Source organism: Oenanthe melanoleuca, chromosome 1 (genome assembly GCF_029582105.1).
Source record: "Oenanthe melanoleuca isolate GR-GAL-2019-014 chromosome 1, OMel1.0, whole genome shotgun sequence".
In the NCBI taxonomy this organism is placed as follows: Eukaryota; Metazoa; Chordata; class Aves; order Passeriformes; family Muscicapidae; genus Oenanthe; species Oenanthe melanoleuca.
This window is the reverse complement of record NC_079333.1, coordinates 32,555,685-32,573,409: the sequence shown is the minus strand read 5'-3', so window position 1 is coordinate 32,573,409 and position 17,725 is coordinate 32,555,685. Positions and strand designations below refer to the sequence as shown.

The following is a 17,725-nucleotide window of genomic DNA, read 5'->3' as shown; positions in this document are numbered from 1 at the left end:
CTTTTGCCTTATCTCTGTCAAAATTTGCTCCTAAGCCTAATCCCTTCTGTTTACAGATACTCTGCTAGCCTATTCCTCTGTCTACCCAAGCATGAAGCATTGGCTGCCTGCTGGGATGTGCTGTGGTTTGCTGTTAATCCAGCACTACCTTAGTCTAGCTGGAACTCTCCCCACAGAATCCATAAATCAGATTACAGGAGAGACTCTTCAGCACCTCCAGCTGGTGCCAACAACAATAGGAACAGCATGTTTTCCCCCGGGGAAGGCTAGGGAGGGGTGGTGAAAACAAGAAGGCAGTATCAGAGAGCTATCCAAAGGGAAAGGGGATTCAAGTGGCTGTTTTAAAAAGCAGATTCATAGCTGGCAGTTGGTGACAGACTCAGCATTGCAGGGTACAGACAGACTTTTTTAACCATGCCTTTTAAAGAAGTGGACAACAAACTCCATTGAGCACTGGCCAAGGAAGGATACAGGAGACTTAGGAATGAAGAAGATCTGCAGGAATATAGAGACCTACCAGAAATATGCATGGCATTACTTGAATACCTCCTTTAAAAATAAAGCTGGGTTTTAGCACTCAGAATTTTCCATTGCCATCAGCACTGAGGTGAAGGGAAGAAAAAGCACAGTATTAATAGCTCTGTTCTCAAATATTTCACTTTAGCCACAAAAAACATTCACCACCACCTGGATTGTGAGTGAAATTTATTAGCCAACAGGGGTTTAATAGAAAAAGACTTAAAGCTTAGAGAGACCCTGCAAAACGCATTTCTTGGAGTGCAGAGCAATCTGTTTATTTTATAGAGCACATCTCCACAGGAGAGGATGGGACATCATTAGGAGACACAACCCTAGTCCCAGGAGAGAGCTGACTCCTGCCAAACAGAGACTTTTATTTGTTTTCTGTTTAACACAAGGAAGACTGATATCAGAAACAATTCTTGCAGGCTCACAGCCCTAGATCCACTCAGAATATGCATGTTTCAATATGTTTCTGCTTGGCTCCATATTATGTCAGAACATTCTTTACATAGAGCACAACCACCAAAACTAAATTGCATCTTCCAAGTCATCTTCCAAAAGTATGAATTTCTTTAAAACAACTCCTGTGAAGTGAATCTCAATACAAAAGTCTTGATCTGTTTAAACCAGGAATGTTTATGGGTTAACTCTCTGATCAAGCAGGCTAAATTCAGAATTGTGCAGGGCATTAGTGCATTCCTATTCCTCCAGTGTTCCCAATCAACCAGGAAAAGAAAAACCAGGAGTAACTGTATCCTCTGCATACAGCTCTATTCCGTGTAAATACATATGCAGGTTCAAAGAGGAGTGATACTTACTCTCCTTGTGCTATGGATATAGGTAAATCAAGGGGCAGAAAGTTCAGCTGCAGAGTTCAAAAAGTTCAGCTGAGAGTTTGGCTGCAGAGCAGCCTGGCCCAAAACCTTGACTAGATCTCTGCAGAATGCAGCACCCATGTAAATCTGCAGCCCATGAGCTGTGGCAGCAGGTTCAGCTGCTGCATTTACCCTGCAAGGACCTTCCTCAGGCTTACCTTCCCTTAAAGTCTCTTCACACTGAGGGGGCAGCTGATGCTGAATGAGGCTCTGCTTAAGGCATGTGCCAGATCCTTTACCTTTTGTGCCCACACCCCTTTTACTGCTCCTTCCTGCTGCTTCTCCATGGCAGATGATGCCCAAGAGGGATCTTTTCCATGGGCTAGAACAGAGGGCCAAAGAGCTCTGCTAAGAATGCAGCAGGGAAAAGCAGAGGGATCCTATTAATGCTGCAGGGTGATCTAAGGTGAATGCTTGTGCCAAATGCTAAGCTCAAGAAAAGCTGTCAAGTGGGCTAGAAGGAAAGACACCTCCAAATGTTTTTGCAACACAGGTGCAGCTTCTGACACTTCATTATCTTTACATAATGGATCAAGCTAGCAAGCAGCCACAGTGAAAGGGAGTTTTAGTATGACAGAGAGCAGTACTGTGAACTCCTTTTGGAGTATTTTATAATCAAACACTACAATCCTTTGGAAGACATGACTAAAAGTGCAAGTGCAGGCAAAGCCACCCTTAGGTAATTCCCTTGATTAAAACTTTCAGACTTAAAATTAATCTAATTAAGGACACTGTGAAGGCACAGAAAGGCAGTATTTACTTATGGCCTCTTTTGCAGATGGTGAGTTGCCAAACAGAATTAAGAATCTTAACTGCAAGAATCATCAACAAATTCAAACAGGATGGTAAATTAGGGATGGCAAAAGTCAGACTGTTACATAACAGCAATGATGCCAGATCTCCTGGTTCTTGCATTAGATGCAGAAGTCACTCCCGAGAGAGGACACAGTGGTTTTTATAAAACATGCTGAAAAAGGAGAGCACAGACACATGCCATCCTCAGTGACACAGACAGCACCATTGATGAAAGAGGATACCTTTCCTAGCAGTTTATTTTTCCTTTGTTGTTCAACACTGTTCCCTCTCCCACTGTTGAGAGACATCCAAACACATGCTGTCATCATCTAATAGAGTTGTCACAACTGGCCAGATGTCTGCTTTTCTTTTCTCCTACCAGACTTTTATGGGGGGCAATATGCTTTGATGTGTCACTAGAAGTTTTTATTTCATTAATCAACTTTCTATCAAAATGCTGATGCTTCACAAATATTTTTCTGTGATAAAGGCAAGTCAGTTAAAAAACACTGTTGAAAAAAGGGAAAAATATCGACCACTTAGAAGTTATTTTCTGTCTGATTTAATTTTCTCCAACTGTCTGCATTAGTCTCCTAGGAAAATAAGTCTACTCAAGTATAGTAAAATGTGCCTATAAATATCTGATACAGAGAAAAATCTGCTTGGCTGCATAGAATATTGTTTGATAAAAAAGAAGAAGAAGGTACTTAGGAATTACAACTTATTTGCCTTCACTCCAGCTTCTATAATCAAGAAAAAATATAGATAATAACAAGCTTCAAGTAGGCAATTACCTCAAGGACCACATGTTGTACTCTAGAATCAAAAAAATAGCAACCAAGTGAATGGTTGAAATATATTCTAATAGAAAGTGTGTATGTGGGGGTTTGTTTCATAGACTCAGAACTGTCTGGGTTTGAAAAGGCCTTAAAAAACCTCTAGTCCAACCAAGGGCAGGAAAACCTTTCACTAGAGCAGGTTGCCCAAAGTCTCATCCAGCCTAATCTTGAGCACTTCCAGGAATGAAGCACCCACAGCTTCTCTGGGCAATCTGTTTCAGTATCTCACCAACCTCACAGCAGAGAATTCCTTTTTATGTTCAGTCTTACTCTACCCTCTTTCAGCTTAAAAACACGATCCCTTGTCCTGTCATTAAAGATCCTTTTAAAAAGTTTGTCCCCATCTTCCTTATAAGCCCCTTTTGAATGGGGAAAGGCCACGATAAGAGCTCCTGGAGCCCTCTCTTCTCCAGGGTGAACAGACCCATCTTTCTCAGCCTTTCTTTGCTGAAGAGATGCTCCAGCCTTCTGACCATTTCCTTGGCCTCCTCTAGACCTGCTCTAACAGATCCACATCCTTCTTATGCTGGGACCCAGAGCTGGACCCAGCACTGCAGGTGGGGTCTCATCACAGCAGAGCAGAGCTGAGCAGAGGGGCAGAATCCTTCCCTCACCCTGTGCCCACGCTGCTTTGGATGCAGCCCAGGATACCATTGGCTGAGAGTGCACATTGCCAGTTCATGTCCAGTTTTTTATCCACCAGTAAGTACCCCCTTCCTTCTCCTCAGGGCTGCTCTCAATTAATTTACCTCACATCCCACAGTATGTGCTGACACTGGTGATTATCTTGACCCAGGTGCAGCACCTTGCACTTGGCCTTGTTAGACTTAATGAGGTTCACAGTGGCACACATCTCCAGTCTGTGACAGTCCCTTTGGATGGCTTCTCCTCCCTGCAGCACAATAACTGCACCATTCAGTTATCTTGGTGTTATCTGGAAATTTGCTGGAGGTACACTCAATCCCACTGTCTATGTGTTGATTAAGATATTAACTAGTATTGGTCCCAGAACCAGTTTCCACCCTAACAGTTTAAAAATAATAACACTTGAAGTTATTCTGATCTTAGACAATTCCTCGTGCCTAGAAAGACAAAGAAGTTAAATCCTCAGCTTAGCATTTCTTGTGACAATATATTAGCTATGCATGCACAGATATCTAACAAGAGACAAGCAAAGAATAGTCAAGATTAATGCTTTTATTTTTTATGGTTTAAGAAATAAGCATCCTTTTAAATGCCTAAGGCATTTAAAGCCACTGTGTAAAAAGTCAGATCATGGTGTTGTATTGAGTGCAACTTGCTACAAATGTCCAGCACAGCTCCAGTTCTCAAAGCATCACACTACTGTACTTGTGCTCATGCTGCAACCCTCTCAACATAAACACAGAACAACATAAAACACATCACAAAGTCAATACAAAGTCTTTGAGAATGGAAACTAATAATTAGAATGAGTGACTAATAAGTTACTGGCCTAAATCCTCACCTGGTAAAAAACTAGGTAACTCAACCATTCAATCTATATTTTTAAGTGGGTCTCATCATACAGATAAACAATAACATAAATAATTTTAACATAATATAAAGACAACCAAAACCCCAGAGCTTACAATCACTTGCAAGATTAGTGGGAGACTGAGGGAGAGTGACAACTTGAATTTGTTTCTCATTCATCTACTCATAAAAGGTGACAAATTGATAGCTGTGGACCAACATCATGCTGTGGTGCAGAGCCAACGAAAATGTCAATGAATTCTTGCCAACTCCTTAGGTGCAATAAATCATCATAGCTCTATTAGTCAGCCCTCTAACTTCCAGCACCCAAAAATTTGGCTCTATCTACAGTGCATGCTCAGACAAGATATAAATCAATGCAGTGTCAACCTGACCACAGTTGGGCTTTTTCCTTCTCAAATATTACTGCGTCTTTGATAGTTAAAAGCAAATCTCACTGAAGTCATCTAATTTGCAGGAGGAGGAAAGCATTTACAGCAGAAATTTCCTATAAACTCAGCAGACCAAGTTTCACTCATTATCCATCATTCCAAAAGCTGTTGTTACCTATAGTGGGCAAATTTCCCCACTTGCTAGTCTGTAAAACACTTGGATTCATCAGTCGTTTTTCCATGAGAATGTGGAAAAGGGAGGATGCATCTCCCCTTCCCTGCATCACCACCCAGATCTGGATGGCTCCCAGTCACCACTGGGGCCCAGTTACAGAAACAGCAGCTCCACACTCCCTAAGCTGGACTCCATCATCACCCTATACCACACTTGTCACTGATCCCCACTGCTCCAAGCTGAATGCATTAAATTCCTGAAGAGTCTGAACTTCTGGAGAAGCATTGCTAAGCCACTGCCCAGCACACCAACAGTTTAGGCTTCCCAATGAGCTTGGTCTAGACTTAGGACTCGTTACTGCTCTTTCTCCAGTGCATTAATTATGGGAACTTTACCCACCCAGGGCTGCTCCAAGCACAGAGACTTACCATCCAAGTCCCTCAAATCTTTGTATTAAAAGGCTCAAACTTACGGTGGAGTGCTGAATGGGTATCCAGGCAGGTGTTTCGACTGAGCATTTGTGAGGTGGGCATCTGCCATGGCTCTGCTGCAAACAAGTGAAAAGGGCATTACACACCGCACAGTACGCGCTGCCGTCGCCAGGCGCCACGGACCCCGTTCCACAGGGAGCACCGAGGTGCGTGTTCAGCCATCACACCTCACAAAGTCATTTTCCACTGTCATGTAGGAAGAATGATCTGCAGCTTGCAGGACCAAAAGGGCCTCGTGGGTTGTCTATGAATTTTGCATTGCAGCTCTGGGTTATGCGGATGGAAATGCACCCGCTCTCAGCCCCAAGCGTGTGCCATCTGCACAGAGAACAGCAGAGCGTTAGCCAGCAGGGAGAGTTGGCTTTTTCCCCCATTGCATGACAGGCTGCATTTTTTCCATGATGTCCTCTTTGAACCAGTGATAGATGCAGCCTGAAACACCCGTCAGGGCTGTTTTCTAGGAAGAGTAAGTACGCCCCAAATTTTTAGGGCATTTTTCTTTTCTGAACAGAATGCTCTGCTTGCTCCCCAGATTGGTCTCTGGAGAACATGAGCAAGTACCCAAGACTCCTGCAGTTCCCTGAAACTTTGCAGAATAAAAAGAGTGAGGGGTTAATTTAAAGTCTAACGTTCCACATGGCAGTGCAAGATGCAACCATCATCCCTCCAGGCTGATCTTCCTGTAATTTTCCTTGCATTTGCTGTGATTCAATTACATTTCAGCCAAGGTTTGGTGCCCATCAGAATGAATTGCACAGCAGATTGGGTCAGAGTCCCTGAATAAAAGTTCAGAATAAATTCTAGTGTCTGCCACCATTACTCTCAGCATTTCACATAAGAGTCAAACTATTATTTAGCTCCCTGAATTGAAGGACTCATGTAACCAGGTATTTTCCTGAAGCTGGAAGCACTATGGGAAAAAAAAAAAATCTTTCTTCTTTTTATTTTCGTTTAAGCCAGATATATCACAAGCAATTACATTACACCTTTCTTTTCCCCATGCTGAGAGTAAAGGAGAGAAACCTCTGCAAACACTAATGATTAGATTTCACATGATTTTCAGTTTTGAGTCTAATTTAAGAACTACTAGTGCTTTGTTCTTTATCTCCAGAAAGTTAACATTTGTAAAGCAGTGCGATACTACCCTTACAAGGTAAAAAGAAAAAGGAAAAGGAAAAAATGTGGATATCACATTGAAAACTTAAAACTTGAAAACTTAAAACTGGTTATCTTTTACATTTTCAATTAGGCAACTTCAAGAAATATTCAGAAAAACAGCTAGCAAGCAAGAATAATTTTATTTTTAGATGAAAGTTTGGAAAGTCCTGTTTAAAAGGATTTGAGAAAGTCACTGCTATCATGGCACCAGAATCATGCAGATGTGTGTTATCTCTTGTAAGGAAGGGATGAATGAAACAGCAAACAATGTAATCCTATCAAAACAATAAAACTATAAATGAATTCTGATTAAAAAGATGGCATGAAACACTAGTATTTTTTATTTTTTTTTTTGCTTTAACAATTGTACACCCTCATTCTTTATTCCAAGGCAAGTTAAAAGCAAGGAATTAATAATGTGCTTTGGACTGAAAACATTTTTCTGATTGAAAAGCCTGATCTTACAGAGGAAACGATGTATAACTTTGTCAGGAGACTCTTCAAAAAGACTCCTCACATTTTTAAGAGGATACTTTTCCAAAATAAAAGCTCCAAATCTCATAGCAGGAGGGGCTTATTCTCTTAAAGGCTTAAAGACTCTTGTCTTTAAGATTCATGCCTAAATTGTCCCAAGGCCTAGAATCCCCTGGCACATCAAAGGTCAAAGAAACAGCAACAACTGGGAATTGCTCAGAGGCAGAAACTATACAGAGTTCCCAATTTTTAAGGGCAAGAGCTGGGCTGGTTGCTCCTCTGGGATGTAGGCTGACCTGCAGTGTTTGGCCTTTCACAGCTGGATATTTGAATTACTGGGCTGGTAACAGGACATTGCATTGGTACTGTCTGAGAAATGCATGTAGTTCAAGGGCAAGGACTGAACACTTTTCTTCTACAGCTTTTTGGGGATTTGGAGTTGGATTATTTTTGAAAATTACAGCTTAATTCTTATTGGAATGATCACTTCTTTTTGTCTTGTGTAAAAACCAATGCTTTTCACACCTTTCATAGACCCTCATCTAATTGAAACAACCTTAGATATAAGGTTGTATATCAGCTGCAGGTAACACTTTTCTTCTTAAATGCTCAAGGGTTTTTTAATAGCTAAAAGCTCCAACATGTCACATCTAGAGAAGCCAATTTTAAAAAAATAGCCAAAAAATCAACACTATGTAAAGTATTCTGCAGGCATAGGCAATACAAGTAAGCATAGGAATACCATTGGCAAATATTTACAGAAGGAATTAATTCCCTTTGATTATTACTGCTAACATTGTGCTCAGCTTAGAAGTTTGGAAAGTTCAGCAGACCTTGACCCACCACTTCACTGAAAAGGTAAAAATCTCAGAAGCGATGAAAATCCATAGTTTCTTCAGATAGCCTTCAAGGCAGGAGAGAAGCACCTCTAGTTTGTTTTTCATGTTTACCAATAGTAAATATACCTTTGTATATACCTATGTACCAATACTTTGCCCTGCTGTTTGGGAGAATATGTTCCAATAAAAGTTTTCTCCATCTTAAATGGAAGGAGAGGGGCTGTATCTCTATTGCTTATGAATGAGTGGTTTCCACAGTCTTGCTTTATTCCCTTTCTTTGAGGATACTCAGCCTTCAGCACTAAGCTTTACCCTTGAGACAGCACCAACACAGTGACAGACACAGCCATCCAGGCAGAGACTTTATCAAAGCTTAATGAAATCAAAGCCTTCAAAATACACAATAAGATCTTCAGATTGTGTAATTTTTGTACAAAGAGAGCTTGGGACACAAAAGAATAATTCCATTCTCATTGCTGAATTAAGCATCATTCACAGGTTTTTTTCTGGGTTGATGCTTCAAATGCTTGATAAATTGCATAGCAATGATACAGTCAGGAAGCAATGAAGCAATGACCACAGTCAGGTAGAGATGCTACCCTCACATTGAGCTAGAGACAGTGCAGTTTCTTCTCTGGAGGTCCTGATACATCTAATTCCCACACCTATAGGTTTATCAAACCTCCAGGAATGCAGACCCCATGGGTAACCAGCAGAAAGAAAGATACCAATCTCAGGAAACAGAAAACAAGGCTGCAAGTCCTTCAGAGTTCATACAGAACACCTGCCTTCCTAGCAAGCAACCCTTAAGCAAGCTTCTTTCTTACATGCTTTTCCTCCCAGTCAGGTGTTAAAATAACTGGCTGCTAGCAGCACTATTTAGAAACATCAGTATAATGTATTTGGAAATGCATGAACACAATGCAGAGTGGTAGTGCATCAGTGCCCACAGCAATACTGCAGAGGGAAATGACTGCTTGCTGGATATTGAACTGGAAGGTGAGAGCTTTGTAGCACTGCACAGGAGACATTTCAGGTGGCAGAGACACAACTGCACCTCAGCAAGTTCTGGGTAAGATTTCAAGGAAGAGCTCCTCTTTTATGTTGAGTGACTTCAGGAGCAAGTAGGTATATCCTATTGCCACTTTCTCATAGGCAGGAAGAGATTTTTATATACCTAAAATATCAATATCAATACCTAATTTGGATGGCCAAATATTAATATGATTCTGTCTGGAGACACATTCAGAGACAGATTTTAGCTCCACTGGAAGATGGAACAAAATCCAGAGAGGATATTTAGGAATATAAAGGTTCAGGGCTCATTGAACTGCAGCACTCTCTAATATCTGACTTGATATTCTTTCTCAGAGAAGATGCTGCTGATGAAAGTCAAAAGAAGTCACAGGTTATATTCCATTTGTATCCACTGAAATGGCCAGGAATACAAATACAAGAAATTGTATACAAGTCCTTGAGTGAGGTTTCTAGCAACAAAAGCATTGGATGAAGTCAATCCCAGTGGAACATTCTCAGCTACTCCTACACACCCTTGCAAATTATCTTCTCTGATTCTCTAGGGAAATGAAAATTATAGATCTCAACTAGAGGTCTCAGACCAAGCAAAACATAACATACCAGGCCATACCCCTGGCCTAATGATTCACTCATAAATAACCATTCTGTTCTCCTTGACTGCACATTTCTTCTCATTTTCCAGAAGTCTTGCATCAGGTGAATGGACACAGAACAAAATTTGCACAGCAGTATCAAACAGATTAACACAGAAAAGAAATACATGTTTATGTTGAGAATAAGAGCCACAGGACAGACTTTTTCTGCTTTTCCAGCTATCTGAAACACATAATAATGCAGCACACCTTCTCACTGGGAAATTATCTTCCCACCTTCACTCAGGTCTTCCAAATATCAGAAAAAGGACCTGCTAAAGATATATAGCTCTGCTATCATTGAGCAGCACTATTTCTGAGGCAGCATAAAGCTCTCTTGTTTTCTTTTTCTTGCTCAGTGTCTTCCACCTTTTCTCAGCTCTGCAGATCTCCACTGCTGTGCAGTATTGAGCCCCAGCCATATCTGCCTGAGCTGTTAATTGAACATTTTCTGCTCTCAGTTTATAGAGCTCTTCATAGATTTATGGGGGAAAAAAAAAATCATCCTTCTCCTTTCATAGCTCATAACCAGTCTCAATAAAGACATCTCTCTAAAGCCACCAAATTATAATCTAATGAAATCTATTGAAAATTTCAGTTGCACTAAACAAGGTCAGTGCTCGGAAGAAACGAAGTGTCACCCAGAAATGGAGATCAAAGTAATTCCCTTCCATTCCTGCTGCTGCCATAGAGACCAAGGGAGGGGGAAGAAGGGAAGAAGAAATTTAACAGACTTAATTCTTCCTGAAATTTATAATTAACTACAAGGGAAAAGGGACTATTATCACATTTCTAAAGAATAAAGGAGAAAAAAGTTCAGCTTTTGACAAGATATAATTACCAGACATTATATATGCAGTGCACATTAGTTTGTTCTGTGCAATTTTTTTGAAATTCCCCCCCAAATGATTTTATTTCTTCTAGAAAAGACAACATGTGTCTCATCAGTTTACATTCATAATGTCTGAAATCCAAATGCTAGAGGCTCACAAGAACTGTTCCAAAATTTAACATTAGTAAATAAAGATTTGCAATAAATACTCAGATACACTCCCCATCTGTCAAACATCCTTGAGTATGTTCTCCAGCTAAGATAAATGGTAATCAATGAAAAGGATCTTCCTACTCCTCTAAGCCTGTGCAGTTTAGCCAGCAGCCAAGCCATACTCATCAAAGCTGTCCTCAAGTACCACTTCAGAATAGACTTTACTAAATTACATGTACATTTTATGGATTCAGCACTATTACACTTTTAGGGTCTGGCAGGAAAACACCACAGTTTGAAGTGCTTATCAGCACCTAATAATGACTATAGAAAAGATTTTGATTTTTTCTAAATGTGAATCTCTGGGGGGAAAAATCATTATGTTTCCTTTGTTTTCAGTTTGTTATAACCAGGAAATTCAGCACAAAAAACCCCTTAGCTACCCAGTTTATGACTCCAAACTGCAATGATTCAAAAGCCTGGAGTCTTGGAAAGTAAAAACAGCAAATGTTGCCCAGATCTATTAACAATATGCAGGCACAAAAATGTGGGGGTTTTTTTGTTTGTTTCATATCCAGCTAAATTTAAATCAAATCCTCATGCAGTATAGCTTTCTACAGCTCAGTTAGTTTTGGTAAGGTTATACTAGTTAACACCTGAGGCACTGGTTAACCTCAGTACCTATAATTTCCTAATTTTGGAACTGATCTACAGCTTCTCAGACACATACAGTTTATCTTGCAGAAGCCCCACGAAACAAACTGAACCTCATTCTCTACATATATGCCTTTAAAAATCTCTATAATGAGTTTTTTCAGATTAACATAATCGAACAGGGGAGAAGGGATGGGACAACAGGCCCATGACAAAGTCACCTCAGCATAAATAAATATTCTAACTCTTAGCTATTTGCATTTGTATCAGGCCCAAATAATCAATAATTCAGCTGAACCTTCTAGTGGATGCAAAGTGGGACCAGCAGCTGGCAGACAGTGTGTGGACCTGCTCCCATGGACCATTCTGCCCTTCTCAGAGCTTAGAACTGCTTCTGCTGCCACTCTAAATCAGAGAGGCTGGAACAGCGAGGTCACCCCAGTGGTGCCATCTCCATATTTTTCCATTCTTCAGCCATGTCCTAAAAACCCCCACCAGATCAATTGAGCTGGTTTTGGGAGCCAGTTTTACAGGCTAAATACTGAATGATGTTTTCCTTCTCACTCAGAAAATCTGGAGTATCCTACTGGGATACAAGACCTGCTCCTGCCTTACCCTAATACTGCACACTATCAGCAAGGACTTATAAAGATATACTTAATGTAGTTTCAAAGTGAACTAGCCAGACACATTTTATAGCACTCCTCTGCTTTACTCTTAACTTCATGCCACAATTGGGGTGATGGAGTGGGACACACCTACAGAAAAGTCATAGCACACCCAGGGAATAATCCAGGTGTTTGCCCTGTCACTGACCATTGTACCTTCTTATTTTCCATGACCATCATGCATATTGTGAGTTCTGATCACACATCTGTTCAGAATTTTGCCTAAAGTGCACACAGTGGTGTCCCCTGTTCCATATATATGGCTGGATGAGCAGAAGAAAATAGGATAGACAGATGTTGCTGGCTCCTGGCAACCCTGTCACTCAAAATTGTACACATGCAACTTTAGGATGGGTTAACAACATAAACAAGCTTACTGCTTTTTTCCCAGCACCAACACAAAATAGGGGTGTTTCCTTCTGTCTTTATTTCATTGTTTTAAACATGTGAATTAAATTCTTAGAAAAGATGCTGGATGGGCAGACATAAAGGAAATTGTTAATTTTTCAAACTGGAGTACTACAGAATTTGTAAATAATCTACAAAAATAAAACCAAAATGCTGAACTTCTCCATTAGTGGAATGAACTGAACTTTTTACTACTACTACTACTACTACTAATAATAATAAACCCACAAAAAAACCAAGAAAACAAAACAAAATAACACAATCAAATTTTTTCCAGTTTTCCAGTCATGTGAACAATCATATTTTCAATTAATTGCCCCATAGGGGTCAGTGACAATCAAATTAAATGCAGGACCTATGTAGTGAGTAATCTGGTATAAATCTCTACTTAATTGGAAGCTAACAGCAAGAATCTCTAAAATTAAGTAAATGTTGCAGAATTTTCAATTTTTTGATGGCAGGAATTTATTTCTGTAGCTTAAACACCAAGCTGAGTGTTCTCCCTGGCTCTGAAGGCAAATTCTGTTTTACAAACTGAAAGATATTGTTCTGGGACACAGGAACCTACTGCTGCCAGTGCTCAGTGCTAAGAACTTAGCAGTCAGGCACAAATGGTAAGTGGTTTAGGATCCTTGAATAAAATTGGATTATTTAAGTGGTGTCTCTTGTTGGTGTACACAGAAGCATTCAGGTGATAAAATCTGAGATCTTAAGCAAACCTCAAAATACAACTCCCAAACAAAACAAGTGGCAGCCAACACTGACAGTTCTTAGGGATGTTACTGATGTAAAGGATGCTAAACCACTAGTCTAGATTGCCCAGGAAGTTTTAAAATCTCTCTCCTGAGAGAAAGTTTTTAGCTAGCCCTGCCATTGGCCTTCTGGGTTTTAAGTCTGCAGAGTTGCCACCTCTGAGCTTTCCTTTCTAGCAAATAGTGCCAGAAAGCTTTTGGGATTTTTTCCCAGTAAAAACAAATCATATTTTCCACGCCACCTAATGCCAAGAAGGGGGGGTTCCAGGGGAGCAGCCCCTGTTACAGTGAAGGACATGGAGCTATTTATGTCCTTTTTCACCAGTGGCAGCTCCCATTGTATTCATAAGTCTGTAAAAGACAGAAGGATGGAAGGAGAGCTGCTGCCTAGAGGAGAGGACAGCATGTTGCCTTTGCCTGTTGGGAGGCACAGTGGGAATGTTCTTCCCTTTCAAAAACTCCTGGTGCTCCCACTGGGATGGAGGCTGAACCTAAGCTTTAATTTAAACAGAATTCCTTCTAATGATAAAATAATGCCACCAATTAATGTGCTTTATGTGACAGTAAAGGAAAGATGTTATGCTGGGAACATGATCAATTAAAAAAAACCAGGACAACCATAAGAAGCTGTCCTTGACTGATTCAGCATTTCTGTAGTCCTGTGCTCAGAAATGCATGGAAAAATGAAGGAAATAAAAAGAAGGGGAAGAATTGTACAAATTAATATCTTAAATCTATCTTAAACATACTCTACACTTTGGCTGAAAAACCATCAGTAGGATTTAAGATTTGGCAAGGTATATCAGAAATTAATTTTATTAGATGCCATCTTTTACCACACAGAGTTCAAAGCAGGATCTGTAAGTTCCATTGAACATAAACTACAAGGGCACATTCACTCCAACACATTTATGTCATTTTCTATAATGCGAAAATACCAAAAATTCCAGACTAAATTTAAGGATCAAGTGTTAAAAATGTCAACTCTTTAAACAGTGTTCATCTTTGCAGTTTTAAAAGCATTTGTCTTTTACACCCTTTTTATTACTTAAGAACTGAAGAATAAACCTGATGTATTTACTCCCTCTGACATCGAGGTCCACTTTTTCAAGACAAAGAATGGCAATTATCTGCATAAATCAGACAAATGGCTATTCAAATATGGACAATTAACAGATCTGAGGTCAAAAATGACCACACTGTTGCTCTGTAGAATTCATTATTATGAATTTTTTTTTAAATAACAATTTTTTTTCTGAAAAAGGTCTGCTTTTATTGTACTGTTGAAAATAGCATAAACAGATAAAAAATTCTGCTGTTTTAATGAAAGGAGAGTTATTCTAATAAAAATAAAGCAAGTAAAATCAGATTATGGACCAATACAATACTGGTCCAGCCACTTAAATATGGCACAAAGTAAGACAAGCAAATCACTGCAACTTCTTTGGTTTCAAGCTGTTGCAGTATGAAAGTGTTCTGAAACTAGACTTTTGCCATTATTCAGCTCAATTACATATATTATGCTGTTCCCACATGCATGCAAATAGCAAGCCACGTACAATTCACATTGTATCTCGTTCCAACACCAGAGCTGGCAGCAAAGACTGAATATCTGGAGTTGAATATTTGAGGCTCAATCACATGCTTGACTTTCAGATCATTGCAGACACTCAGTGTTGGATTCAAGAGACAGAGAAGCTGAGAGGAAAAATGTGTGTATATGGAGATGGGAGCCCTGCTCAAGGCAGCAGCAGCAGTGAGCTGGCAGTGAATCCATGTTTGTTCTTTCCCAGAAGGCCCTGGGAAAATATTCACTGGAAAACTTTCAGCACCAATTTGTAAACTAAATAAGTGATGTCTCTTGACACATAAAAATAAAGGTACTGGGACATGTTCTTTTCCAATTATACCATCTTAGAACTTGACTTATGCCCCTGTCCCAAATCCAGTTCCTATGCACCTCCATCCCAGAGTCTCTAGGCCAAGCATGGATGCAATTGCAGGTCCCCACTGCACAACAAGACACCCAGAAGTAAGGCTAATTTCAGCTCTTCTTTTCAACCTTTTGAACTGGAAAGCAACACTCAGGAGTGTGAAAACTGGATGTTTAGCGTGCTTCTGCATCCCAGCTTTGTTCAGCAGTGCTGCACCTCCACTGCTGAGCACTTTTCAATGGTATTGCATCAACAGGTACCCACAGGTGTCCCTGCTCTGCTCCAGGGCTGCTTGAGGATATGATCTCAGATTCAGCATGGCTTGTGGGAGCCAGGAGGACACGGAAAGAACAGGAAATGAATGAGGCCACAGCCCCCTCCAATTTATCCTCCTTCTGTGGCCTCATTTACCTCTTGTTCTCTTCCCATATGGGTGTTTCCACCAGCAAGATGGGAATGACAGCTGGCATCTGTTTCCATGGCTCCACTGTGCTCCATGCTCTCTGCAGTGGCCACCCACCACCCCTTTCTGCTGCCCATGAGTGCCCAGGCAATATCTTCCAGACCTTCTCCACATTGCAGATGGGTGTCCCCATTCTGCATAGCTGTGACGCAAAAAATGACAGCAGTGATGACAGCAGTGCTAACCCCTGCTTTGCCTAAACATTTGTTGAGCCTTCAGGTGCTCTGGCCACCCCAGGCATTTTGCAAGCCCTGTGGAAATGATGGAATTCATCAGAAGTAAGGCAGAGCAGGGAGCACAGTGGTGAACCCCAAAGCTGGATGTGCCCTGCTCGTCCTAAACCCCAGCACCACCACGTGCAAAGGCGGCTGCCAACACGCGCCGAGCTGCCTGCCCTGGAGCAGCAGAAAGGGAGTTCCCTCATCATCCTTCTTCCCTGCCATTTAGTATTAACTTAGTTTGATAAGTTTGAGGATGTCTCAAGGAATCATTCAACTTATCCCTACACCAGATCTATGGGTTGGGAAGTGTCCCTAACCCTGAGGTCCTTAGCCTGACACCGCTGTTGTGGAAAAGAAAGTGTCTATATTCATGTTCAGAAGAAGTTATTTAAAAGGACTGTTTCCAAACAGCCCAGCTAGATCTAAAATCAGTATAAAAGTGCTGAATTGGGACCTAGGCATTTTTATTTTTCAGGCCTAGAGAGGCAAACTAATCAATTTTTTTTTCCAAAAAAAGCCACAATAAGCCACAAGAAACTTGCATCTCTCCAATCAGAAACACCATGACTATCTAAACTACATCTGATTGGCCTCCTTAAAATCCTAGGACCCATATAATGCCCCTTTCTTTATTATTCTTTAGTTTACAGAATAAACTGATAAGCTGAGAAAAGATGTGCCGTATACCATGTATTCTGAAAGTGCTCTAGTTGCTAGAGTTATTAATAGACACAAGCATAAGCTAAGATAAAATATGAAATTCTTTTCCTTTTGCTAGCAAAAAATAAGTAAAAAGCATATCATTTAGGAAGGCATATAGAAACAAACTGCATAATCTACAGATAAAGAGAACAAAATGCTTGAGGAAGCAAAGCTTATTCATCACTTTATCTTGCAACCTGACACAGTACATGCTCAATCTATTTAATTACAGGAACAGAAAAATAGCAGAGAAATATGTACAGAGAACAGCAATGTTTCCAGTCCTACCTTGGTCGTGACAATGCACAGACAATCCATTCTGTAAATCTCCACAGGAGTGTATGTAAATCATAAAAATAAATCAGCAAGGGTGAGGAAAGGCTTTTGAATAGCATGAACAGAACCGGAGGCTTGATTCTGCACAGCCGGCTTTTCCAAGTGGGGCCCTCATAAGAAACTCGAGTCCTCCTCCACAATGCTAAAGGCAGTCATGATGTTCACAGGGATCAGTAAACCCACTAGAAATCGTCTCAAGCAAAACTTCCAGGTGGCTTATCAGGCTTGATTGCTGCATTGTTCAATCTGAGATCAAAATATGCTGTTGAATGGTATGCAGCCCTCTAAATGGGAAGATGAGAACCACAACAAGCACAAAAGAGCAAAAGCATCACATTTCAGCCCTAGCTCTGGTTTCACAATTCTGATCTGCTGTTTCAGTATACCCATAAGATTTCCCTTGCCAAGTCTCTCTCTCTCTCAGCCTCTCTCTCGCTCTCTCTCTCTCTCTCTCAATCTCTCTCCCTCCCGCTCTCTCCTTCCCTGTCTCTTTTTTCCTCCCCCCTTTCACTCGCTCTCTCCCTCCTCTTCCCTACTAACTCAGAGCAAGCACAAAACACACAACTATCGGGCCCATCTATCACAGCCTGTCACTTCTCTGCCAAAACAACTGCTTTGGGTTGTAAGGGGTTTTATTGAGAGCATGATTCCTACAAACACACATTGCTGGAAGTGCATGATTGAAACATGAAGGTGCGTGCGAGAACTCGTGCGTCACAGCTACAATTGCTCTGAATTACTGGGTCAGATTCGGATTTGGGAAGAGAATATAAATAACAGCTGGATAAGGCGAACTTCAGCTATAGCAGAAAAAAAGCAGTCAGGGGAAGGAACCGGGATTTGCATATTTACACATGCACGTGGATCTGTCAAGCACA

At 40.7% G+C, this 17,725-nt stretch overlaps 1 protein-coding gene across 2 annotated transcripts in view; it reads right to left on the bottom strand.

The window, feature by feature from the left end:
- DLG2 (discs large MAGUK scaffold protein 2) overlaps positions 1 to 17,725 on the bottom strand; it is a 963,673-nt gene that overhangs the window by 795,284 nt on the left and 150,664 nt on the right. The window contains exons 1-2 of one of the 2 annotated variants that reach the window (XM_056503680.1): positions 16,800 to 17,305; positions 5,565 to 5,639 (exon numbers count right to left, since the gene is read on the bottom strand). In XM_056503680.1, coding sequence (XP_056359655.1) covers positions 5,565 to 5,639; positions 16,800 to 16,829 — 105 coding nt within the window. In that variant the 5' untranslated portion in view covers positions 16,830 to 17,305. Of the gene's footprint in view, positions 1 to 5,564; positions 5,640 to 16,799; positions 17,306 to 17,725 lie in introns of those variants that run through there. The other variant, XM_056503649.1, reaches the window with a different exon arrangement.